The sequence below is a fragment of the Monomorium pharaonis genome, chromosome 10, assembly GCF_013373865.1.
Source record: "Monomorium pharaonis isolate MP-MQ-018 chromosome 10, ASM1337386v2, whole genome shotgun sequence".
In the NCBI taxonomy this organism is placed as follows: Eukaryota; Metazoa; Arthropoda; class Insecta; order Hymenoptera; family Formicidae; genus Monomorium; species Monomorium pharaonis.
In genome coordinates, this window is record NC_050476.1 from 5,613,473 (window position 1) to 5,640,332 (window position 26,860).

General features: G+C 36.0%; 1 protein-coding gene across 1 annotated transcript; it reads right to left on the reverse strand.

Annotated features, from left to right (window-relative positions):
- Nucleotides 1–223: 223 nt before the first annotated feature.
- On the reverse strand, nt 224–26,260 carry LOC105838549 (zwei Ig domain protein zig-8). The gene is made up of 7 exons (XM_012684192.3): nt 26,119–26,260; nt 16,499–16,757; nt 5,567–5,748; nt 5,030–5,243; nt 2,396–2,582; nt 1,488–1,609; nt 224–579 (listed from the first exon to the last, which is right to left on the reverse strand). The coding sequence occupies exons 2-7, from the start codon at nt 16,647–16,649 to the stop codon at nt 452–454; spliced, it is 984 nt and encodes a 327-aa protein (XP_012539646.1). The 5' UTR covers nt 16,650–16,757; nt 26,119–26,260; the 3' UTR covers nt 224–451.
- Between the last annotated feature and the right edge of the window lie 600 nt (nt 26,261–26,860).

Genomic DNA, 26,860 nt, shown 5'->3' on the forward strand with positions numbered 1-26,860 from the left:
ATTCACAGATTAATATTAATATATGTACTTTAATTCTGGAAAAGGATTTCCAAAATTAATAAAAGAATACATACGAAATTTTGTGGACGAATAATTCTACATTATCGATGAAGGGTATTCCCTTAACGAGTTTAAAATAAAACATAGAAAGTTTAGACTTTAAGAAAGAAAAATGGTCTTAATTAAAATTTTAAGGAGGTAGAATAATAGGACTGTGACAGCGTCGTAGAAATACAATATTTATTTTAATATTAATATCTATTTTTCTTTTGTAGTATCTTATAATACTGACATAGATTTATTCAACAAATTTGCATTTGCAACAATTCTGTTGTATTAATCAAAAGCTTTGCTTTGTTTTGCTGAGGTCGAAGTACGTAATTTATACAGAAGTGCCAAAGCACGTATAACTTGTTGCAAATTGATGTAAATTTAACATTGGCAATGGATTTCATGGAAAATAACTTTGCCACATGTGAAGAAGTGAACTGACGAACACAACGCAAAACTCGGTAAGAGCTGCGTAACAATTGGTACGCGCCGCGTTCCACTGATCGTAGACAGCAGCTTGTTTTTCGCCTGCAATTAAAAATGAGCAGATAATTATGATTCAAATTCAACAACCCTCGTGTAAAAAATGGGAACATAAGACATGGGAACATAAGACAATGGGAACATCTAAATAACATTTTATGTTTAAAATACGTGATTTCGAACATGATTGAGAAAATTACATTTACGATATTATTATGTATGTACATTGAGAAAAAAAATCGAAATATTCAAGAACAAATGTTATTTGTAATTTTTTTCAATATTAGTTATAAAAATTTGATTGTGATGATAAAATATACATTTCTGTAATATATCTCATTTTTCTTATTAATTGGTATATTTGATAGGAATTTTAAAGTTTTATTTTATTAGAGAAATAAATCTTTAAATATATCGAAATTTATTTCTCACAAATAAGTTTTTAAATATCTTTTTTTAGTATGTGTGATGGAAATATAAGTATCTTTCTACAATTGCCTTGATATACGAATTCAGGCTTATGATTGGCATGCTACTAAAAATATACTAATAAGATTATACTGATTAAGAAGAGATCTAAATTAAATATCAATTTTATAAAATACTAAATATTAAATTGAGAATTATAAGATTACTTCTTAGTTAATGTTAATCTGTATTCTTTAGCTAAATATCAATCAGCAAACGATATATTAATATTCTAAGATAATTACTTAGTATTGAAGAGTTAAGTAAGACGTAAGTTGAAACGTCCGCGCCTTGTATTTGTTTTAACATTTGTAAAACGTCTTTATCAATCTATATACTGTAATAAGATCAGTTAATTCGCATATGCAAATCTTGTGCTGGCCCTTATTGGCATTTCTTTTTATATTTACTAAATATAAATGGAGTCATTCCGAAAATACAGTTATTTTTGTACCGTGCGCTTGGTGACTTTTTATTTAATTTACCATTTAGGACGTGAATATGCACCGCGGTCGTGCTGAATTGGCTTACTGAGCACGTATATTCTCCGCTGTCAGTCTTTTTCGCTCGTTCGATGTAGAGCCTCGTCACCAAATCCTCGTTTGACCTGAAAAATCGGTTGCTATATTATTCGACGTATCGCTATACCGACGTATCGCGTTCACGCAATGTTTCCCACGATATCTATAGCACTAGCTTTTGTCTGCTGAATTTTAACGATAAAAAAATAACAAAAATGTACTAAGAATATGTAATCTCTTTGGATGGTGCGTCAGATGCATTGTACAGCCACGCGTGTATTTACATGTGTCGGAAACACGGATATGTATAAATATTCTATGGGATGTCTAGCGCAACCGACTTACGGACGTTGAATAAAGAATTGTATGATAATCCGAACGCGCGCCAGGTAATCGTACATGTAATGCGGGCACAAATGGCCCTTTGAATACTGATTCGACCGAACTTGAGCACCGCGCGTTCTGTCGCTCACGGGGCCGCGGGGGGAGGATGATAACATTTCGCAGAGAAGATTGCTCTAGTTCTGTCTAGCCGAAAGAGAGATAAATTTTCAATGCGTGTCGCAGCGAATCTCGAGGTAGATCAATCGCGGGCGTTTGCGTCGCACAAAGCGCACTATCGCTCGTCAACGCGTACGCCCTCCGGGTTTAGAAGGTAATCGCCGTCGGCGTGTTGCGAGAGGATGAGAGGACGATCTACGTGTATTTGCATGTAGACAGTGTCTGTACGTGCGCACACGCTCGTGGGGCCGCGTTGCGGCAAATCGGAGACGCGCGCGGTCGTATAACATCCGTCTCCGCGGGAGATCTCCCCCTTCGATCATCCCCCCTCCCCTCCCCGTCTCTCGCCACCTCGCGATATATACGCTCACCCATTAATGTGATAAACGTCGACGTGATCCGGCAGCGTCTCGCCGTTTTTCCGCCACACGGGATACGGCACCCTCGAGTCGGGGCAGGACGGCCGGACGACGCATGCTAGCTCGATTCCGCTTCCGGTCTTGTAGTACCGGTCCCGTAACTCGTGTCTGGCTTCGTCGATGATTCTAATATCCGGCGCTGTAAAGGCACAGACGTACCACTGAATGATACCTGTGATCGATCGACCTTTTTATATTATATATATATTTTTACGTATTTTCCGTTTTCTGATTATGTGTATGGGGGGGGATAGACGTGAACGTAACGTGCAATTTAATAGAAGTATAAAACGCTATCATACATGAAATGCGCGTTTGCAATATCGAATGCGGAATCTCATTCCTGTAATAAAAAAGTTTTTATATAAAAACAAATATATTATATACAAAATATGTCCATGTATGTTTCGTTCTCTTATACAATCTTTGTTCGAATAAGTAAGAAAAATAACAAGAAAAATAATTAGAAAGTAATTAAAATGATAATTTAATATTGTTTGTTTTATAAAAAAGTAAAATTGATGCAAACGAGTAAAAATTGTTTACATATACATATATGCTCTTATATATAAATATATAATTAAATATATATAAAGTTAAATATAAACAATTATACGTATATAAAGTATCGTGAAGAGAGAGAATCAAATAAAAATTGTATTCTTTGTAAAAAAAAACAATTAAAAGGTTATTTTAAAATTATTTTTCTTATTATTTTGTCTCTATAGATGGACATTTTATAGTACAAAATATATATTTAATTATCTGACCACTCTTTATTTCAACAATGGACAGTTGTCAAAATTTGGAGAAAAATGTTATTTTTATTAAAGACTGTAAACTAATATGTTGGTTATTTTGCGGTGGTTTTGCGGAAACTATCGAAAGTGAGAATCGAGTTTGATAAACTGTCAAGTCTAAATTTTTAATTTTGAGAACATAAGTCAAGTAAGATATTATTAGCTTCTTAAAAACTAACAAATTTGTTTAAACTTTGTTTTAAATAATGGTATTTAATGGTATATAAAAAAAGAAATGTTAGAGTGAAATACTTGGTAGGAACGCAGTTAAAAAATATTTGCCAACAAAATTTTTAATACTTTAAACATATAAACTCTAAAGTTCTAAACTCATTTTATATTTTCAACATGCTTTTGTCAATATGCGTCGTCAAGGATCTTTACGGGTAGTTTGATATTTACATTACTCTGTACATATTTATACGAAAAATTTCTTAACGGACCTGAAAATTGTTGAGAAAAGAGCCGTGTTTCTTTTCATGTTTACATTTCGTTTTTGCGAAGTTATACAATTAATATTTATATCTCGTAATTGAATCAGCGTAAGAGAAAGCTAGACGGCACCGCGAACAACTCGCAGGGATATCGGCACATGCAAACCCATTTGTCGAGATGTGGGAAAAGAGATAAAATAAAGGTTGCATCGTTGCATAGAGTCGCGCTACGTGATACAACTGCGACTGGCTTGTTTCCAGCGTGATGGCGCAAGATATTCTCACGGTAATTGAATCTTTACGAGGGCGGAATTTAAATTCGCGATTGTTCCGTTTAGGTGCGCCGCGGCCGCGACAGCCGGCAATTCGCGATGTACAGGATTTGAGATGTCTCGAAATGAAAAACAATGAATCCGTCTCGCGACTACCGTATTATACCAATGCTCCGTATATCACTCAAAAATATCCGGAAGACGCACGTAGATTTCAGGCCAGAGTTATATGTAAAAAGTGTAAATGTTCTGCAAACCGATAGAATTCTATGATTTATTCTCTCATGTTTTTTGTCATTTCCTTTTTTCTCTCTCTCTTTAAAATATATAGATAAAAATATAAAATATTTGATATATTAATTACTGAAGCAAATAAAATACGAGATGAATAGAATTTCTAAATTGATTTTCCAAATATAACCGATTGAAATTTGAAGAGATAAATTCCGAAAAGGGGTAAATTTCTCTTTCTATAGTATTAAAAATTTGTTATTTATCTTTTTGGCTTCATTTATACCGACAAACTAATTTTTCGTCACGTTCGTTGCGTAATATTCGCGGTATCATGTACCATATTTCTGATGTTATAACCCGCAGGTTAATGCACACCGCACTGCTCGCATATAACTGTTTATATTTCGTTACGCAGATGTATCGCCAGATATTTCGCCAGCGGAAGTGTACACAGCAAACAATTCTCGAGCGCTTCCGCTATTCGGCGTGAATTGCGGTCGATCTGAAAAATGGACGCTCGGTCGATGAGCAAAACTTTTTTTTTATGTATAAAGAAAATGATGGCGAGCTACAGTGACGCTTAACAGTCAGAGAAATAGAGTGGGATCCATTATAGAAAGAAAATACGACCAATAAAAGGTTTTATGGTATTGGCAAAACACGCCATTATCTCCTCCTTTCATGTTTACGCAATTTAAAAAGTATAATGTCCACGCGGTTATTACGTTTTTCTCATTATTGGCGCGCAACGCGCTCGTATCGGGTAAACCATATCTGTATCTATGTATCTACAGTTTTGCTCGCACGACTTCTTTTATTCCCCTCGTAAAAACAATGTAACATTACCAAGAACGGTGACATTCGTGACCAACATTCTCGGCGGATGCGTGTTCACTTGGCAAACGTACACCCCGTGATCTTCTCTCCGCACACCGGAGATGGCCAATCTCCAATTGTTTGGATACTGAAAGCTCACGCTGTATCTCGAATCCGATATGTGGGTGGTGTTCCCGAGAGTTAAGAGAGATGCCCAATCGGTGTTCTGTCGTAACCACATTACCTGGAGCCCGCAGAAGTAATTATCCGTCGTGTTAGGATAAGATCGTGCAGCGCGAAATGCAAAATGTAACCGATATTTTGGTCAAACAAAATTAAGTAGTAAAGATAAATAATGAAGATGTGTGATAAAATAATTATCACTCATAGTTAATTATTCCACTGCTATTTCTGCTATTTTGACTAATCGTTATTTTGTTTTTTTATTTAATTTAGATTATTTTTTTGCAATAAAATGTGAGATTTAATTACAGATATACTTAAATATTATAATTCTAATCATTCATAGCGTCATCTCGCTAGCGGGTAGTTTAGCATGGCACATACCTTCTTCCCAGAGAGCATAGCGACGCGACAATCGAGATAGGCCGTTGCGCCTAAGTGCAGCGCCACATTTTGCGAGCCGTTGATACCTTGGCCGTCTGCATTCTCGAAATACGGATCCCAATCCGTGACGCGGTGATGCCTCAAACGCGGGATTCGTAAGGGAGGCAGATTGGCAGTTATTTCTGAAACGTATAGTCAGATGAAATTATAAAATTCTTCCCTTGCGTTTCTAAATTATTATTGAAATATTTTTCTTAGCATCGAAAAATGTAAAAACGATTTACATTTTCACATTTGTTTTTTAACTTGTCGTTACGCGCTTAGTACTTTACGGCATCGAGAGATTAGCTTTTATGTAGCGAGAAATTACATCATTAGTAATGTAAGACACGCGGATGAAAACTCAAACCGTATTCTCCAAGAAACAATTTCAACAAGATTCTCATGTAAGCCGCTGGCATTCGGTTCGAGTGATGCAGCTGTAATGGGATTCTCGCGCGAACGTGAGATTCGTGCTGAGAAGCACGAAAAACACGAGGCTATGTCATGTAAGTTCAAACAAATTGTATATTCACCTTGCCGATCGTTTTATGTCTTCACCATCTGCATTTCTATTTGCTCGGGACGAAAAACACTTACTTATAGAAATGCTTTCGGATTTGTGCGCGTATCCATACGGAAAGGATGATACAAACCTGAGCATGTTTTATCGGATGATATGTTGCAACAAGCTTAAAATCCGTGCAGGATTTTACTCGGGAATAAAGACGTGTTCTCCCTGTTACCCTACTTTTTTTTTTAAATTTTACTTTAACAACACGGGCCAAAAATTTTTTTAATTAACGTCACAGGAAATTCCATTTCTTATCGCGAGAATTCAGAAACTAAACAAACGCGAAAGAGGCGCGAGATAAAATTGCAATAGCGTAACCTTTTGACCCTTTATTTCGCACGCTCCGTAACCGCGCGGAGCGTGGTTTCGCTGGAGCTGGCGAAGCACTCAGAAATTTTACGGATACTTGAAACACAAAAGGTACAATTATGCTGTAATGGTGAGCAGGTGGCTTTGCCGCGACGAACGATACAATGTTGGAAAGTTGTGGCGGGAAGGTGGTGGCCGCCATACTTTATTCTGACATCATTTCTTTATTGCACTTTACGTATTGTTCTATAGCTGGTGTAAATTTGAAATTTCTGCATTCTTTAGGAGTGACACGAAATGTCAATTACTCACACTATGAAAAATAATTGCAGAATACGGTAATGTAATTGGTAAGGGTGTGACACATTAATTTTATTTCCGTCTTACAATAGAAAACATATTTTTGTTGTCCTTTATTTTATTTTAATTGCAAATTTGAATTTGTCAAATACTTTGGAACACTTTTGTGAACAGAAATTTGTAAAGCTTCATTAAAGTAGTAAAAGAAAAACAGTTATATAACTCTTCAATTTTTCATGTTCTGAAATCCTGAAAAAGGCATTTGCGAGAGAATCTTTTGGAACGACCGTCATGTTTCTTGGTGAGCGTGTAACGGCGCTTTCTTACGATCCGGAAGTCCACCCGGGTCAATCCGTGATTTTCTTCATGGCTGTCGAAAGATCAGATACCCAATACTGCGAGGCTGCGTAGACAGACACGGTTGTACAATTTTACACCGCCGCGAAAAGTTCAGCCATTGTTCTCTTTTAGATACAATAGCAGATTGTCCACCGTCATATACACACTTTTGCGAGTTTGCGGAAATTGAAAACCTATTTCTCTTTACTTCGTGCAATTTCGGAATAATCTTCGCAGCAGTTGAGAAGGGATGAAACATGAAAGTTCAAAGGAGATGGGAAACCGTAATACATTGTCAAGAAACGATGACAACATCGCGAGAGCTGAAGATTTAAGAAAAAAGACGGAGGATAAGTACAGAATTTCTGGTAGACTGCACGACAAAAGATCTTTTGAATTAATCTAGGTCAGCCAAACAATCAGATCCATTTATGTGTGCTCTATTTCTCTGGAAATTTACATATTCTACATAATTATTTTATATTTTTAATTTCTTTGTCAGTTTACAATCTGCCCTACAATTAGACTTTGTATTAACTTGGAATTTGTTTATAAGGAAATTAATATTCGATCTTTAATAATATTTTAATTTTCTTTGAAACTGCCGAAATCATTACATATATGCACATTCAATATCTTATACAGTATTAAAGTGCGATTACAAATGACTTTTTATCGTTATGCATTTTTAAAGCCGGAATTTCATGATTGATCTGATTCGTTCCGGTCGACGAAGAAAATTACCCATCCGTTATTGATTCGATTATACTGGGAATGCTCTCGGGTTTAACGAGAGAGAGGACTAAATGTCTGCCACACAATGAATACCTTTGTCTCTTTCAGATTTCGTAGATTGCACTTTAATCAAATAAAAAAGTTGAAGACTCGTCGGTTAAAAGAAATGCAGATTTATTCCAAACTATTGCAAATCATTTGTTTATTAATCCTTGGTTATTAATTCTTGAAACGATGCGGTTTGTCAAATAACATTGTCTTTAATTAAATCATTACGCTGCATTTGATTGATGTACTTTGTCATATTGTTGCTACTATTGTTAACGGATCGCTAATGATTGATTGAAGAGCAGAAAATGTTTATTGATTGAATGTCCACAGTTAGTCGAAACTAATTTAACGTTTTTCTATTAATTTGTGCAATTTACACATTTCGCGTATCGATGTACTGCACAAATTATTAGTAAAACCACGTAATCCGGATTTAGATTACTGGACACAAATAACATTTATTTATACACCTTTACGAGTTGTGAATCCTGTAAATTCAATCTATTGATTGAAATATAGCCGATGTATTGATGGCCGAACAGATCAAACGAACACAGAGCACGCACATTTCCAAAGGTTTAGATAGCTCTATCAATTTGTTACCGTCCAATCAGAACAGCGCAATCTAGGACAGAGAATTAAATGTCTTTCGCAGCAATCACGATATTTTACATTCGTTAAATCTTATTTTTGTCTTCTCTCTGGCATTATTTCTCGACTTTTTACAAGTACGGTTTTGAATAAATAACTGATTTATTTATTTAATCTTGTAGCTAATGTTCGATTTTTTATTTCCGTAGAACTGCTAATAGTTACAGATTCTCCATTTTAGCTTGGGACAAGAATAACTTTACCCCTTTTCCGATACTGTATTGAAACAGGACCCTTTATTTTCTCAAAGAGAATACGGTTTTTGATATACATTTTGACGATTATTTGAAATTCAGATTAAGCTATGCCACACATGTGAATAAAAAGATTTCGAGACGCGGCGCGCGTGAAAGAAATCGCGCGTGATTTATATTCCCCGCGGGGCGAGTCCTTACCGTCGCGTTATTCTCAATTGAGAATAACGGGTCTTCGTTTTTAATTGTGCTCCGGCGATTCGCGAAAGCTAGCCGGGCGTTCGTGATCCCTACAAGAGCGCAGATTGTGCGCCTTGCTGCTCGAATGCAACGTGTGTAAGCCGACCCCGAAATTTTAGTGCCACTAAAGCGACTGCTGCGTGTTACACGTTCAGCGTATAATCCAGTTCGTAAACGCAAATCGACAGCTGCGTTGAACAAAATTGCTTTTTTTCCCCCCTAGTTTAAGCGCAGATGACGATTGCCACGGCTCGACGCGTGACGTCATCATCCACGATGCAACATATATAAATGCAACAAATACAAGCTGAGCTCCGGGTAATGCAGGCATAGAGTGGGTAACGTTAAACTTTACGAGTCACAGTCATTACATCTCGAAATGCGTTAATTTAGCTTGCTGAAGAAAGGAAGCCTTGCGTTCTATGAATTTTATATAAGGACATCTCGCAGAAATGACTTATGAGGAAAAATCATATTACTTTTACGACATTAAACTCTTTATCTTAATATAGAATTTTTCAAATTTTCCACGAGATACATGCCATCCCTTCCCTTGTTAGTAACATCAGCTAAATAGCTTCTTTAAACTTTTCCATTATTGGTAAAAGTTAGTTATTAAATTTAAAATGCATTTGCTGCAAAATACAAATTTATTAGATGAAATTAAAAGCGTACTTTAGCATGAGCAGCTAAGGAAGTCGCAGTTATCTTTTGATATCCTACGCACGTGAAACTGAACATTCGATACGCAACACCGTCACAGATGGACAGTGAAGTATTTCTTGTAAGTAGAAAACTATACGGGATAGAATAAGAGCATTATGAGATTTTTCACTTTTTGTCTTGAAACAAGAGGATTCTATTTTATGAAAGGATTCCTCGGACTCGAGTCCCCAAAAATAGGTTCCAAGATAAAAGTAGAGGAAACGTATTTTGTGTGACGGTGCAATTTCGTTTATTTCTACTTAAAAATCCATTTAGGAACTCGATTTTCTTTAGGAAAGATTCAAAGCACTAGGCTTCGAAGCGTGCATCTCAGCTAAGATTCTAGTTTTACTACAAATATTATTAGCTGTTATTGCGAAAAGAAAATAGTATAATAATAAATTTAATCACAATGATTTAATTATTTTAATAATTTAATAAAATATGCTTTGGTAATCACATCAGCTGTTCCTACTTTAAGGACACATTTCAGCTGCCGCGGTTATATTTTAGCTTTGTTGGCTAATTTTTTCTCTGCGTGTATTTTTTTATTTTAAATATAATGAAGTTGAAAAAATGGTTAAATTATTCGATATACACAGAGGCCTGATCCAGGTCACACCGGATATTAAAAAAGTATTACTAGGTTTCCGAACGGCGTTCGGCCGATACGGTAATATTGCGGTGCATCACAATGCGCTTTTGTATCACGATCGATGTACTCGTAGGCAAGTCTCAAACCAGATTACAGCGGTATCAGTACGCCTATGAAGACGGTTTTTGAAATAAAGCGCGAAATACCCTCTTGACATTGAAATTATAAACGGATCTGCAATCACGAAATTTATTCGATCGAGTTGACCGAGCAACTTTAATTAAGAGTGTGTCCATTAGGCATTCGAAATCTGCAGTACATAATGAAGAAAGTTCGAAATCGAGCCGTATGCTTCTTTCATTAACGCTAATGGGAAGCTGCTGAACCCACAAGCGGGGAATCCGCTTTGTCTCTCAGCGATACACCGGGTACTTGAAGTATTTGCAAAAAGTTGTTTCATCATCGATCTACGTGCAATTCTTAATTGATTGTCCACGAACTCCCTTGTTTCAGGCGATAACTCGCAGTCTCGCGGTCATTAATTGCGACGAGACTGTCTTAATTGGGACGCGGAACGAACGTGCCCGCTTAAAGTGACCGAATATAAATTCTGCAGTTGTCCGGGGAAAGTCAGGTCCCCAAACGACCTCCGGGTTCCATCGGCTCGAATAATACTCGCTAGTGTATGCGAGGGGCCATAACCCGAGATAATAGGATCCCTGAAAATATTTGGCGTCAGAATTACTAATTCGTTTTGCCCTGTGCAAACTTTTACGTCACGTTATTTGCGCGTTCCGCGGGTGTTTCGCGTTTCCTAAATCGCCCAATAATTAGATCGCGAAAGAAAGATACTATTTTACTAAGTAACGAGTAAACACACCTGAGTCATTCTCACGTTTTCCATCCACGTTTTCCTTCAGTTTTCTCATTTTCTTCCGGGGGAAGAATTTTACAAGGCTTTTTCCCGAAGCGCACCGCGCGCGCGCGCGCGCATCACGCTCACCCTCGCATGTATCTTGAAGCGGAGTCTACGATATCCCCATTGTCTCATCCCTTTCCTTCCGCGTCGCGTTTTCCGCCGTTACGCGGCGTCGCTCGTGCGAATCCGAGACGCGCGGTTTCGACTGCATTCTACAATCGAGGTCGCGCGACGTAATAAATATACATCCACAAGACCATTTGTTTCCCCACATCGCCTTATGGCAAGGATGCTACCATTGCCGAAGATGCTACCATCCGTCTTGTCCCTCATTTTTCATCGGTCAGCACACCCAGCCGTACTGATGCCACTCTCGCGGACCTCTCGCCGAAATGAGATGACGTTTGCGAGTTTCTCGAGTACTTTGTGTGGCTCGAAGCCCGACGTGAATCCAATTACGAGGGCCAGAGGAATGCGTATAAGTTGGATCTTCGCATTTGACTGCGAAAAGTTGTGTCGTTCAATACGAGAAGAAAATGCACGTATAACTTTTTTCTGGGCGCAAGTTTTTCTATTATGCAATATACATATATTTGGGTTTACATATAATTTATGTTAGCTGCAATTTATATGCGAAAGGATCTTGTGTACGTATATACATTTGCATATATATACATATATTTTTTTTTTTTCAATATTTTCTCTTTATTTTGAATAAATGTATAATTTTATAACAACCTACTGCGGTCTTTTTAAACAAAATTTTTTAAATTTCTCTCCATAACGGAGCTGCACTATTACTCCTGATTCTCATCGAGTCATTATGCAGTGTTGTCTCATTTTTATAAATAATATTTTAAATAATAAATATTTCATAACTTCAAGTTTCGAATCGATTCAAGATTACATTGACAAACGTAATTGTTAAGTTTTCACTTTAAACTGTTGACATTGTTAACAAAGTTATACAAAATGTAAATGGAGGAACTCATAATACTACCTTCTCTTATAATATTTATAGTGAGACTAAGAATTTTAGCTAAAATTCTAGATGTTTCAATACCATTACTTTGAATTGACTTTTCTAAGGGAAATGTCAAACTTCTAAATTAAATTTTAAATAGCAATTGTACTGTCAAAATACATTTTATTTACTTTCATCTTGGAGCCCAATTTTGAATAATTCTTGACTTTGAGGCATCCTTTCATAAAATAGAATTTTCTTCTTGTTTCAAGGCAAGAGTAAAAGATCTCATAATGCTGCACCTTTTATTCTATCTCGTAGTTCTTTGCTTACGAGATGTACAGGAAATACTTTACCGCGTCTACTCGTCGACAGTGTCGCGTCTACAATTGCAAATCGAATGCTAGTTTTACGCGTGTAAGATATTGGGAAATAGCTGTCGCTTCCTCAGCGTGTTAAACGCTTCGTGTTAAACTACGCTTTTGAATTTTAACTGATAAATTTAAATCTTGCAGAAAATGCATTTTTACAGCCTTTTTTTACAGTCGACTTTTATAGTCATGTCACTTTTAACAGTGACATGAAAAATTTGAACTAGCTACTAATTTTTAACTGATATTGCTAAGTTATTTCTTCGTGCATATAGACGCGAAATTATTTTATTTCAAAATTCTTCCAAGACGCTTTAAATTATATGCCGGTTACACGCGACAAGGCACGACGTGAGAAACTTTGCGGTTCAGCAACGTTGTTCCTAAATTATGGAACATAAAGGATGCCGTCGCAAAAGTTGTAATTACTCCCATACATAACGGAAGGATATGGTCTATCAATCAACCGAAAACCAATATTGTGGGGTCAACATTTTATTAATATGACAAGTTGTACCTTTCGCGGCGACAAGTTTCATCCCGCGACAAAGGATACGCGCGGACAGGTAGCACCACGCCAAATCTAGCAACATGACACGCTTGCCTGTAACGATGAAACTTTGCATGTAATCCGCAAGGTAACCAGCCACCCCTTCCACCGATGTGCGATATTAAACCCAACGTGTTCGTAATTCTGCACGGTCCTCTCCCCGGTTCCTTTATCATTGCGGTATACTTGACGTTGCACATCCAAGTATTTATGCAATTTCATCTCTCTCGTATAACTTACACCATTAAAATTAGCTGCTGTAATTAGATTGCTACTTCCACGACGAGGAGGAAGAGTTTCAACGTACGAATGCGCCTCAGGAACGGCAGAGTTTAATTTCCGCGTAATTTAATTATATATTCTAAAATACGCTTCAAAAGTACATTGATTGTCTCTTGTAGAATCTTTGTGACATTATTGTATTATAATATCTTAATTTTTAATCGGCGGCGATAATTTTTTTTTTTTTTTTAGTCTTTGTATCTTTCTCAAGAATCATTTGCATGTTCTTCGTTTAACATTATGCCCGCCGTGTCTATTTTCAGTTTGACTAATTTTAACAAAAGCGTGTATAATGGGACTATGAGAGAGATCTGTAATTCTGCAGTGTGACAAATAGGTCAAACGTGTACGGTCAGATCCGCTTCCTGCTACGCATCCACGTGTCCCGTATCTGCACGCTTCATTACGATCCAGAAGTTCAGCACACAATGTAAACGTCTGTATCTGGTGTGTGTCTCGTTGTTTCCTTTGATATATCAAATACAAAGGAATTTTCGTCAGCGTTACTAAAAGCAAATTGCTGTGTCAATGCGATCAGGAGTCTATCGAGTCCTTTTTCAGGTAGAATTCTATACGTACTCTAATGATCTGAGTGTACTTTAATGAAACATATTTGATTAAAGGGATATTCTTTGTTCGGTCCGAAAAGAGCCTTTCAAGAATTTTTTACAAAAAAGTATTGAGGCAATTAAGAAGCAACTTTTATGTAGAAATATTTATTGATTCCTTATTAAAATAAGAGATTAAAATTATTTTTTTTAAATTTTGAGAGACTATTATTTTGTTAGTTTTTAATTTTTGGAGAAGGTTGTATTACAGCTCCCATTTACATTTTTGACAATAATTGGTTAGTAATCAATGTTTTAAATTTAAAACTTGACATTTTCGTTCACCGATATGTTCTTCAGTCGACTTTAAGCTTAGAATTATAAAAACTTTAGGATGTTATTTATATAAAATACATTGACATGGCATTGTACGATCGAAGAGGAACAGGAATAGTAACGTGATTACTCCATTAAAATAGATTTAAAAAATTGAATTTGTTTAAAAAAACATGCTTGGTCTAAAATTATACATTTAGCCAAAATAAAAAGAACAGAACATTACAGAATGTATATAAATTTATGTACGTATACATACTAGATCTATTTAATGATAAGTTAGGGTACAAAATTTGTAAAATTGATCTATTTTTGGAAAAATCAATCTCTCGTGATCGTAATCTTAAAAAAGAAGTAATTTTCCGATCCGTAGGTATAAGGAGGTTTCAGCGAGAAAGAATGTAATGATTTCATTTCCGATTCTCAGTACGATGTTACGTTGAAGTCGTAAAACGTGTGGCGCGGATTGGCAACGACAAACTTTGTAAATAGCATGAGACAGTCTGTGTATGTACGTGTGGTGCGCCAGCCAACATTCACGCGTGCAAAGCTGTGTGCTAGTCGAATGACAAGTCGCCAAACGAGTTTTGAATTGAATATTTCATTCGGGCGAACTCTCCGGGCTTATACACCCCCGACGCGACTTTCTCGTCTTGACAGAAGCATCAGTATCACACACGGGCAATATATAAATATATATTGAAAAATAAATGTATAAAATTTACGGCGAACAGTGAAAGCTATGCACAAGGGACAAAAAGTTTTTACTTTAAGAGCCGAGACGTCAGAAATTTTGTCTCCGCGCTCTTATAAAGCTACATTAATACAGCGACCATGGTGATGATTCTTTCAAAGCGCTTGATAAGATTGCGCCGCATTACTTTAAGTGCGGCTTCAGAAAAATGGTGTCGCAACGGCGACAAAGGTTAGACTTTCATGAGGACCTTCTGAAAAAGTCGCAACTGTACGTATCATCTTAAACGATTTGTTGTTAATGTGGTGCGAATTGTTGTAGAACGGAATTACGTATTCGGGAGAAGAAAAGGTAGTTTTCTTAATTGATAGATTTGCGACATAGTAAAATATTATACAATTACAGCTTTGTAAACTTTGCTACGGGCATTCTATGAAGCTTTTTTTGAACGTTCCAATGAACACCGAGTGAACGAGAAACTTAAATGTCGTCCCTCGTCCCTCGACCGTGCATAATTTTTTTTCACACACACTGCTATGAAAGCTTGAAATTGTACTTGCATGAGCGCTTTGGAACGGTCGACTGCATGCGAGCTACTCTTTACAGTCTAATCGGTTCTGCATTGAAATCCGGGTCCTATAAAGCTATGTAGGGCGGATGTACATCTTCTTACTGGTCCTCGGCGGAAAAGCCGGCGCAAGCGTCCACAGAAAGTAAATATCGGAACGGTCAAGCTAATACAGATACGAGATTGTAGTCCATCGGAAATCGACAACGTAACCATTCAACGTGTAATTTACCAATCGCAGCAAATAACGGAGAATAATTCCGACTCTCGTTCACGAACAAAGATCCGAAATAGCAGTTTCGATGATTTCTCTGTTCTCATTTTTTTGCAGTTTATCATCAATCGACGACTTTTTTTGTTCCCGTGGCAAAACCACGATAGTTTCGACATACGCTTTCAAAAGTATTTTATATATATATATATATATCTATATATAAATCTAATCACCTTAAATCGCATCGCATAAAATTTCACATGTTGTCGAAACTTTTCCACGCTCGCAAGTTTGTTGCAGGCAAAGTACATGAAAGTCTGACTAACTTTAGCACCAAACGTATCACTCTTACGGCTCTGTTTCTCGACTTAGCCACGTAGTGTTCAACTTTAGAGTAGGTAATTAAACCCGAAGTTCCCTGCTTTTCGATTCCAAATTTCTGCGCGACGTTTACTATGTTACAAGGGCGCCGGAGATTATTCGGCAAGATACACATTCATAGTTCATTACGTTTGAGACATTTACGTGCCTTAATTCTCCACGCATTTACGACCCAAATTAAATTTAATTCTTTTTATCTCTTATCCGAACCAAATTTGCAGATAAAAAATTTGCAAGGGGAAAACATGGAGAAAATAGAACAATTTATCCGGCGACATTTTTGTGGTGACATTCTGCTTCGGCACGTATGAAAAAAATAATTGCGGCATTCGTATCGGGGACAAATGGCGTGTCGTATCATTGTGTAACGCACCTTGCAGTTGAGTAATATTTCTGGTGACTTTGTGGCTGTTAACGAGCTGCTCGCGCAGGTGTCTGTCGCGGTGCCGTGGATAATTGGCGATAACGAACGTGATTGCCGCCAATACGAGGCAGACCCTCGACCCCCACGCTGGTCCTGTCATCGCTCGTCGGATTTCGCATCCCCTGTGGTTTTTGAAATGCAGTCGGGATTGTTGGAAAGGCTACACGATGTATTCGCACGGTATCTGATCTTTCTCTTCCTGCTTGTTCTGAAATTCAAACATCGCTAAAGAGATACACGCATACATCTGTATAATTTGAATGTGCTGCCAAACAGTTTAATTATAAAGTTAAAGCTATTTAATAATGTATATTAAATTAATAAACAAATTAAACGAATAGATGAGTTAAAGAGCAATTGCATTGAAAATGTTAATGATCAAAAAACTTCTTAAAATTTAGAAAAGACCAACAAATAATCAAAGCAGAATCTTAGTAAATAATAATATTTTTGATACGATTTTATATATATATATTATATATATATTTTTTTACAACAAATTCTTTATAGTATTTTAAAAGGAAAAAAAATCTTATTGGTGTTATTGCTATAATGAATGATAATTTAATATTATTAAATTGGTTATCTATTTAATATTGTGATATTAATATTCTGATTTAATTTAAGAACTGCATTTCAAATGCACTGAAATGGCGCATAGTTTAAAAAATTAAAAAATACATATTAAATCGTATAAGAGAAAATTATTAAGCACTAAAATTTTGTTTTGACCGTTCGCTGGTTTTCTCCAAATATTAATTATACATATCGCTTATTACACTTATTACAGTTAAAATATAACTTTTTTCGAAAAATTTATTGTTTTCTTGGATTGTGGATTATTACTTTTTATTACCATAAACTATCTCCAGCAGATAATCTAGATAAAGATTAAAGTAAAAATTAAATTATAAAATAATCTTTGAAAAACCCCATGTTGCTAATTTTTAGTTTTTAATATTGATTGGAATTCAACCAGTGTATATGAGAATTTGCATAAATTAAGAAAATTCTTTATTTTTATGTTTTACAATGTTTAAATCATACGGTAACTTTTAATTACTTTTACAAGGATATATAATTCCTAATTTAACGTTATCTACAATAATAAAAAACAATTTATAGAATTATTGAAAATATATTTTTTTCGGATTCAAAAAGAAAGTACCTTGTTGAACATTGTCACTATTTTTATCTTTTAAAACGTTTAAACTATTTTTTATGTAAGAATTTTCTTAATTTTACTGTTGTATTTAACAAAATTAATGATAGTAATGCTATTAACACATAATACACTAGCTTTTGGTTTTACAAGAAGAAAAAATTATATATTTGAGTGTATTACGTCCATTCCTTCTTATTAAATTTAACAAAGATTACCAGAACTGGTATCGATTGTATTATTTCTCACCGTTGCTGCCGCAGTGCGTGCATTGTTCTATATTGCTTTTGTTCGTATATGTGCATCTCGTCGAGTGGCGCGCGGAAATAAACGAAAATGGAAGTTACTGTGGACAACGCACAAGAAAAATGCGACGATGACGTCCGAAACAAGTAAGAATTTAGATGTGCCCTAGAAATATATTATTTTATTATCCCGCGATGCATCTTCCTTTTCCTAAATCCATATTCAAAGGGTGGAATGTACAGCAAACGAAAAGGAAAACGCGCGAAGGGGACGCGATTTTGTCTTCTGAAATAAAATTCATTTATCTTTCACGGAAAATTTACTTTAAAAAAATGTATAGCTTCTGCCTCAACTTTCAGCAATACAATTTGGTCCATAAGTATCATGTGCTTTTTATCTCGATACACGATGGATAGGATAATAGATTGGATGGAAGAGAATTTTATTTCAGCACAATATTTGCGTACGGTGTCGTCGGGAGATAGATCGTCAGGATCGTAGATTTATTTTAGCTTGTCGTCGAGGCGTAATATTGATTATGTCATACGTCATGTGCGTAAGGAATAAGTTTAACAGAACAATAATATTAATGTAATATTAATTTATAGCATGCAATTTCGAATATGTGGGTGTGTCACAAAAATCGAATGCCGGTTAGAATTCAACGTCGATGCAATTTATATTCAACGGGAAGAAATGCCCCTGTTACAAAATAATTACGCAATTATTTTCCGAACGCCGCGTTTAATATTACTGTAATAAAATTTTCAACTGGTCGATTTCGCTCATCGGATTTCGCACTGCCCGCTCATAATCTTCTACGTGTAACAAGCATAGTTTAATGTAAGCGTAATGCGAGCCCGCAATATTCTGTAATCCCGCGCGTTCATTAGTAAAATTACATTAGGTGTTCCCAGAAAACTAAGCATTCCGCTGTATGAAAATTAAGTATCATCTTTCATCATGATGTATAACGTATTACTTGAAATCACATAAATTTAAACGGCACACAATGTTAAATAAAAGCCCTCCTATCTCTCGTGAAAATTAATTAAATAGCGTTAGTAAATTTAATGTTTACCGAAACAGTTGAATTTAAAGTTGACCGTCGTCATTGACATCGCAACAATTTGAACTACCGAGCCCCGCGGTGTTCGCGTAAGTTCTCAAACCGGGGTAAACAGCAAACTCCCCGTAAACTTGGATATATTGTTTTCGAAGGCGTTCGCGCGTCTAATAGAATTGATGTGTTATAAAGTTTAGCTCGTTAGATTTCTTCGACAGAATATTGGCATATTCCTGCCGCAGAGATGTACAACGATTGTCGGGAACGAGAGACAGACGTGTAGGAAATACACGGGTGAAGGGGAAGAGAGGGTGGAAAACACGGGACGGAGAGGAGAGAAGCCAGGTAATACATCGGATAGTTAGAAGGGAGGAAAGTGGTAACACACAGAGCGCTAGGCAGCGGAACTTTTGCAGTTTCTCGGGGATTCACCTGCAGCCAGTTTGCGGTCGTAAAGCAGAAACTGCTATCTCTCTATCCGGGAACGAAGATATAGGCGATCGGGCGCCTTCGGGATTTTCATCTTGAGATATGCGCGAGATCAATCCGGGTGGTAGCGGCTGGATTATTGTGTCCGAATAACAAGGTGAGAGGATTTGCAATGCAGATCTTGCTATTATATCGTGATGATATCCGGCTTTCTATGCGCGTTGAAGTATCCCCTTCGCCGGCGAAGGGCACGCTCCTTTAATTGCTGTACACGTTTAACAGCAATCAACTGTCTGACCATTTCATGATAGGTTTGGATGCAGCTAAATTTTCAAAAGTAAGACTCAAAAGATTCAGCAATAACTTCTCATACGCCATTCACAGAGAAAATTTACCGTTAACTTTTTCATAACGTGTATTAACGTTTTAACATAGAAAAATCTACGTTATTGTGCTTTTAGCATATGACATAATTATTATTCCGTCTTTCTCGCGTATTTTTAAAATATTACAGAGTGTAATTCGGTTTCCAAAAACGACAGATAAAATATTTACAAGCTTAGTGAAATAATTCACGTGTGCACAACAGCGAGATATTGCCAATGGTAGCAACGTCGCAACATGTGCGACTTCCAAAGATTCCTTCGGAGTAACGATACTGCTTTTCGGCTTTGGAAGTAGTGCGGAATCCGTTATAACGTTCCAGGAAGTCGTTTCCCACTGATATTTATGACGCGACGAATCGCGTAACTTACTGTTGAAACCGCAGTTGATGAACGAAACGGCTTGCTGCGCTTTTCTCTATTATTTCTACAATATAAGTATTTCTAATAAATCACATTTCTATTTAAGTTATATAATTTCTAGAAACATTGTATTTGTGCAATTAGGGTCTGTAAAAAAAATTGTACAATGGAAATTGTTAAGATTCTTCTTTCTTACGCAACCGTTCTTTTTTCTTCTTTTTCCAGTAATTTTTATATTTTGCATTCGACAGATATGCTAATATTTTTTCTATGATATTCTCAATTGCCCAATGAATAAACAATATGTAAATTAAAATATTGTTTGTTACACGAACAAAAAAAAACAACTTGCTAAAGTACTTAAAAATTTATCCGGCTAAAGATCTGAAAATAATTTTATTGGAAAATAAACGAAAATATGTAGGACGCGTAAATTGGTTGTTAGAATGTCAAAACTTTTTGAATTACAGCATCCTACATAATTGTTGTGATGATCCAACAAAAAATTATTTTCAGCTCTATTCTAGCTAAATTTTTAAATATTTCAATAAAACTTTCTTCTTTCCGCGTACGTATAATATTTTATTTATGCAATTATTATGATATTTCTATATAAACTGTACTTGAGATATTTAACACGTCGGATTGCCACTATACTTAACAATGAGGTAAAGACAAAAGCATTATTAAGATATGAAATCATTTAAGCTGCAGCAATTGTTATAATGCTAAATTCTTCTCGACGCGGAACCAAGGGAAGATTATGAGCAAAAATTTCCCGTTTCTGTACTTCCCTGCGTACAATGCAGATTATATTCCTCACGTTAGAGCTTTGCTTTAGTTAGGATAATAAATGATGAAAAGAAAATGAAAATATTCTTTTCTGCAGGTTGGTCTTTCTTTATAATAATAATAATCTTTTACGGCTCCGCCGATGTGTCGAGTGGAAAACATCGTACGAATTTAAGACGCAAAAGAACGATTGTTCTTCTATTCGTCTCCCCCTCCCCTGTATTCATTTTATATCCGCCTTTCTCGAGACTCGCTCCAAGGGATTCGAGTTCCTCGAAGGGCTCTCCGCGTAGCAAAGGGTCTCGCAGAGGACTCACGGGAGTTCAACTCCGTGCGGCGTGTCTCCGGATCGATCGATCTTGCTCGCCGCTCGTGATGTCACGTTGCAACCCGTCGGGTTACCGATACCAGAGAAGAAAACGCGAGGGGGAGACCACGCGGAGAGTGAACTTACGAAGACACGTGCGGTCGGGAGTTCTACAATTTTAAAGCTCTACCCTCTAAACTCACACGTACAATCCCGGTGTTTACGGCAGGCGCGAATAATGGCTGATTTATTTATGTTCGACGAAAGCAGTCATAACTGTTTGGCGAATTACGTTAATGAGATACCTGTAAGCATTGGCTCTCGATAAATCATCGCGAGCGACGTAACTTTGAGTGCTGCTCAACTTTGCAAGAGAAAGATTAAAAGAAAGAAAAAGTGAGAGAAAGTGTAAAGGAAAGGGGGGAAAAAAATGCGACGCGCTAAAAAGCTCAAATACCGCGCGATCGATAGTAATACACGAAACGCGGAGGAAAGGGTTAATGACGGTAGAGCGAAATGTGGTACGAGGAGCTCGCGAACAAAAGAGGATATGTTACGGTCGGATCGTATGTTATTCGCAAATGACAACTAATTGCCATATATGGTAGTACCTATAATGGTAGGGTGCATAAATTCGTGTATTTTACACATGGCTCGGCGGAAGTGCCATTCATCATCCGTTCGTTTTATCGCAAAACCTTTTTGAAAGGGAAAAATTTGCCAGAGAGTATTTGTCGTTCAAATTCGGCTCGAAAATTCAGGGGTGCTTTGGGGTGCAAGTACAAAAGAATTCCTTTGTAATGCCAGTAGCTTATTACATGGCTCTTACACATTTTATTACACCCGATTACTTTTAACGTGAATACGTCAGAAGCGGCGTGTTAACGAAAAACAAACGAGTTTCTCAAGTCCAAACGAAATACAACTTTAGCTCTTTAATGCGATTTCTTACGGGTGCATCGTTAACGGAGTCGCTCGGCGATTAAACGCTTATTGACGAACGGTTCAATTATTAAAAGCGTTAACGCGATGATAACGGTCTCAAAATACATCCCCGCATAAACTAATTGTCGTAATCGGCTACTTTCTCACGTAATTATTTACTTTCTGCGAGAGCGACTCCTCCACTTTCGTGTAACACAAGGAAAGAAAAATAATTCAATCTTCGCTCCTTGTGTAGCATGAAAAGAGAAACTTCCGCCTTATGAAAGCTGAAGAGATTCCAGTGTCGGAATTGTATAGTACCCCGCTACAGAGAGCAATCGATTTACGGAGTCGGTGAAAATGTCGGGATATTCTTCACCGAGTTAACGCGGTGATAATAATCCGTCGAAATCACCGCCAAGTGTCCCGGCGTTCGTAATGTTGAAGATTATTTATTTGATTACGTGCAATTTATCGGAGTAGCCAGCACACATGTTGGAGTACCCTCCGCGGAGTAACGGGATCGTCATCAATCACGCGGGTTGATTGGGGCGAGGCGGAAGCTTGTTGCGCGTCCGCTTTACCATGTACGCAATTGTAAGAAAATTACGATATAATAATTATGTCATTTGGATATTGGCATGATTCAAATGCGCAGTATTCATTCGCGTATCGATATGAATACTCCCCTCGGGAAAATGTCGCGGAATTGAGTTTTTAATTAAAACCGTTCTTTCCAGGCAGGAGCTGGCTGGATTAATGAACTTATCGGCGAATCATATTATGGGTAATCCGCTAGAGAGTCGTAAGTCGCTACGCTAAAGACATGATCCCGGGCATTAATGATTCTTGTAGTTTGCAGGTATAGTTTCTTATAAGTCGGACTTAACATTGTATGCGTCGAAATGGTAAAGATGCTATTTTCAATTGTGTATTTAAATTTCTTTATATAGTGAGTGTAAAAAGTATTCGTAAAAAGGATATATTTTAAAACATTATTTTTAGAAAGTGAACATTAATTAACAATTTATTAACAACCAGTACATGTATGTATACGTATATTGGTATTATATTTGTTAACTTAAGTTGTTTGCTATCTAAAAAGAAGGTTTTATAAAATATCCTGTACATTAATACTTTATAGACTCATTATATCTGTATTTATTGAAACTCACGTACCATTTTACATTTTATGCAACTTTTCTAGAATTCCTTGTAATAGAAAAATATGAAAAACGCGTAAGTAGAAAGGAAAATAGTATTAAAGTAATATGAGTTGAGGTAGGAATAAGAAATTACGAGTAGAAAACGTTGACAAAAATGTACGACAGTTACTAGTTTTATTATGTTTAGCGCATTTATTGGAATATATAAGACATATTACGATATTTTTATAATATACTATATATGAAGTATGTAAGAGATATTTATAAAGAATTAACGATTCCTTTGCGATGTATATTTCGAGAAATATGTGTCGACGTAATCTTTCAATACTATCCGCGTGTAAACTAAAACGCCTGATCGATGTGCCCCACGCGGAGTACATTTACGAGCGAGCTACACGTTGATCACGCATGAAAATCTGGTGGGCAAGCGGAAGAATGGTAAAGATGTTAAAGAATGGGGCACTGTGCGATGAAGACGTATGCAGTGGGGAAACTGAAAGAAAGAAAGGAAGAAAGAAAGAAAGTAGGGAAAGCGAGTAGGGAGTAAGAAATCTTGCGGACATCTCTCGTTCGCGCGTGCAATCGAATCTCGGGCAACCTTTTGTTCAAGCTCGTGGTTATCAGGGAATACTTTAAAAGGCCGATCCGGGGTCAATTCTTCGCCATTTAAAGCGAGACGGAGTAAAATGGGTTCTGCATCCAGAAAACGGCCCATTCGTCCGTTTTCCAGGGTATACGCCTGACATTTAACAAGGCCGGCACGTATCCCGTCTCTTTGGTAGTACATCGAATTTATTGTCGAGATTATCAAGTACACGAGACCTCCCATGGCGTACAAGCTATTTCTTGGAGGGTCCAAGAAGAGTAAAAATGTTAAGTATTATCTTAATTCAGGCGCGCATTTGTTATCAATTTAACGTTGATTTTCGAAAAGATAAAAAAAGTTTTTAAAAAACTCTGACAGGACTTTTATCAAATATAATTATTAAACAGCGTATGCGCGAAGGTATATCTCATATGCTTGAAATTGGAACGTAACTTTTACTACTAAACGAGTAACAAAGTAACTTTGCCGATGAGACTACGTCAACTTGATCGCAAGAACTTTCGCTTCCTAAGCGCATTAATGCAGATTAGTTGGAAGATGCCATATCCTTGCACAACTAGAATTGAAAGTCTACATTCAGATAATCTGACAGAGATGCAAAAGATAAATACCCAGAAATAATGTATTTTCAAACTGATATATTTTTTATATCGTAATGTAATCTAATTTAATGTGCGAATCGCTGTACCAACGAAAATAATGAAAAATTTTGTTGCATTATTCTATTTTAGTATATAATTCTTCGAGTAACTTTAACAACGGCCAGTTTATGAACACTAATCGCGCGATTTGTAAGTCGATGAATTTTAATTATGACGGCGTTGTTGTTTTCATCGCTGTCATTTAACGTGAATCGTTCGTAGACGTGCACACCTACGATGGAAATTGAACGGCTTGGCTTACGATCTTCGTCCCGTGTACCGAATCATTTACATAGGAAGACGGATAGGACGGATCGCTGATCGTGTCAACCATTATTCGTCGTGGCACGTGAAATCGATTATAGGAAGCTGCAATGTTCGTTATCGGCAGATATGCATCATTCAGGAGGATAAAATTTTCAGAAAATGCAGACTCGTTGGTGCTTTGCTATGTGTCTCGAATAAATGCATTTTAACATCAAAATATTATCATGCGAATGTTTTTTGATCGTATTATTTAAACCAGTAGTCCCTGGAACTGAATAAATTTTTGAAAGCGTGTTGTGTTTTGTGTTGGAGATACACGCAGTTTGCAAGCAGGTTGCGAAGCAGTCATGTTACGTATTTTTTCAAGTTTTATATAAATGCATTATTACTTTTTTTTAAGACTGCAACATTGTTCATGATTTATAAGTGTCTAACAAAAGTTCTATACTTTAAAGTTACATAAATATTATATAAATATACGCTGTATGTTCCTTTAAATAACTGTAATAAAGTTTTACAGAAGTAAAAGTATTTAAAATTAATCGAACAAAATGAAAAAAGAAATTAACATTTTTAAGATGTTAATTGCCAAAGATGCAAAGTACAATTAATTATACATAACTTTAAAGAGATATGATAATCAGACAAATTATAAAGAAATGTGATTTTGCAAAGAAAATTTTTTAAATATAACTTACAATAATAAAAAAATAATACCCTTCTACTTTAGCTGATTAAAAATTAAAAAAATATTCTGTTATTAAATTATATAAATTATATATATAATAAAAATATAAATAATTAATGTTATTGTTTATTTTATATTTAAAAAACTGACAAATAAATCGCAATTACTGCAACTTAAGTTGTTTTGCATCTTTTTTTGCTGGCACTCGACAAACTAATTAACTAGCTCGTAACAAGCAACGTTTAAACAAAAGGAGAAGCCGTAATTAGGCGGAGCGCACGATGAACATTTTTATTGATCCCACAATGTGTATGTGTGTGTATGCGGTCATTGTAAACTACTGCAAAATTGTTATACCGCACCAATATAAACTATTCTTTTTTTGTTTAAGTTTAATAAAAAATACCTAACAAAATTCACGAGATTTATTGCGAAAGATAAAATATAATTAATTGTTATTTTATTCGTGATATTTTTTTATCAGCAAAAAATTTTTATATTAAATTGATTATTTTTGTCACTCACCACAGTGAAAAGCTGATGATTTTTCGTATAAGACTCGTACAATGATGACAAAAACAAATTTTGTGACGTAAAGAGTATACCACTCCCGGTTGGTACAGCACGGGCGGCTGGCGAGTGACTGCTGCTGGAGTTTGAAAGCTCGCTATTCTCAGGGCGACCTCTGTAACTTCCACGTGCTTGCAATAGACACGCACTGGCGCCATCCGCGATATATATCAGTAATGCATTTTGATCTCTTTTGAAAAGAATAACCACTTCAAGAGAAAAGCTATGCTCGACAAAACCTTACTTTCAGTTGTTAAATATCCTAATGAAATTATAAACGCTTTAAGATGATTCTTTTTCCTTTCATTGTAAAAAGATTATCAAGCTTCCACGCTTTTCAACTTCCACCTTTCTTCTATGCTTGCAATATACTGAAATTTTGTTTTAAGGAATAGCGTCTATAAGTTATCTCGGTTTAATAAGATTCACATTTATCTTGTTTCTTAAAAACTGTATTTAAAAAATTTCGAAAGTTTTAGTTTTAAAACATTATTTTTTAAACAAAGTTTTTAAAATTCTATTTTCAAAAATTTTATTAAAAATGGAAGAAATAAAATAAGTTAACATTCTTAATTGTATTGTAAATCAACGGTAAAAACATCAAACATCAGTGAAAGAAAAATCTATATCGGTCAAAATTTTTATCATTTTAGTATTCAATAATGGTTTTTGAGTAAACTATGTACCTATTATTTCT

Bases quoted from the DNA above. Each gene is read 5' to 3' on its own strand.
- LOC105838549 (XM_012684192.3), bottom strand. From the start codon at position 16,649: ATGACAGGACCAGCGTGGGGGTCGAGGGTCTGCCTCGTATTGGCGGCA. The intron at 2,583-5,029 runs GTAATGTTACAT...GTGCCTTTACAG, and splicing joins CACGAATGTCACCGTTCTTG to CGCCGGATATTAGAATCATC. The intron at 1,610-2,395 runs GTGAGCGTATAT...CCGATTTTTCAG, and splicing joins GACGTTTATCACATTAATGG to GTCAAACGAGGATTTGGTGA.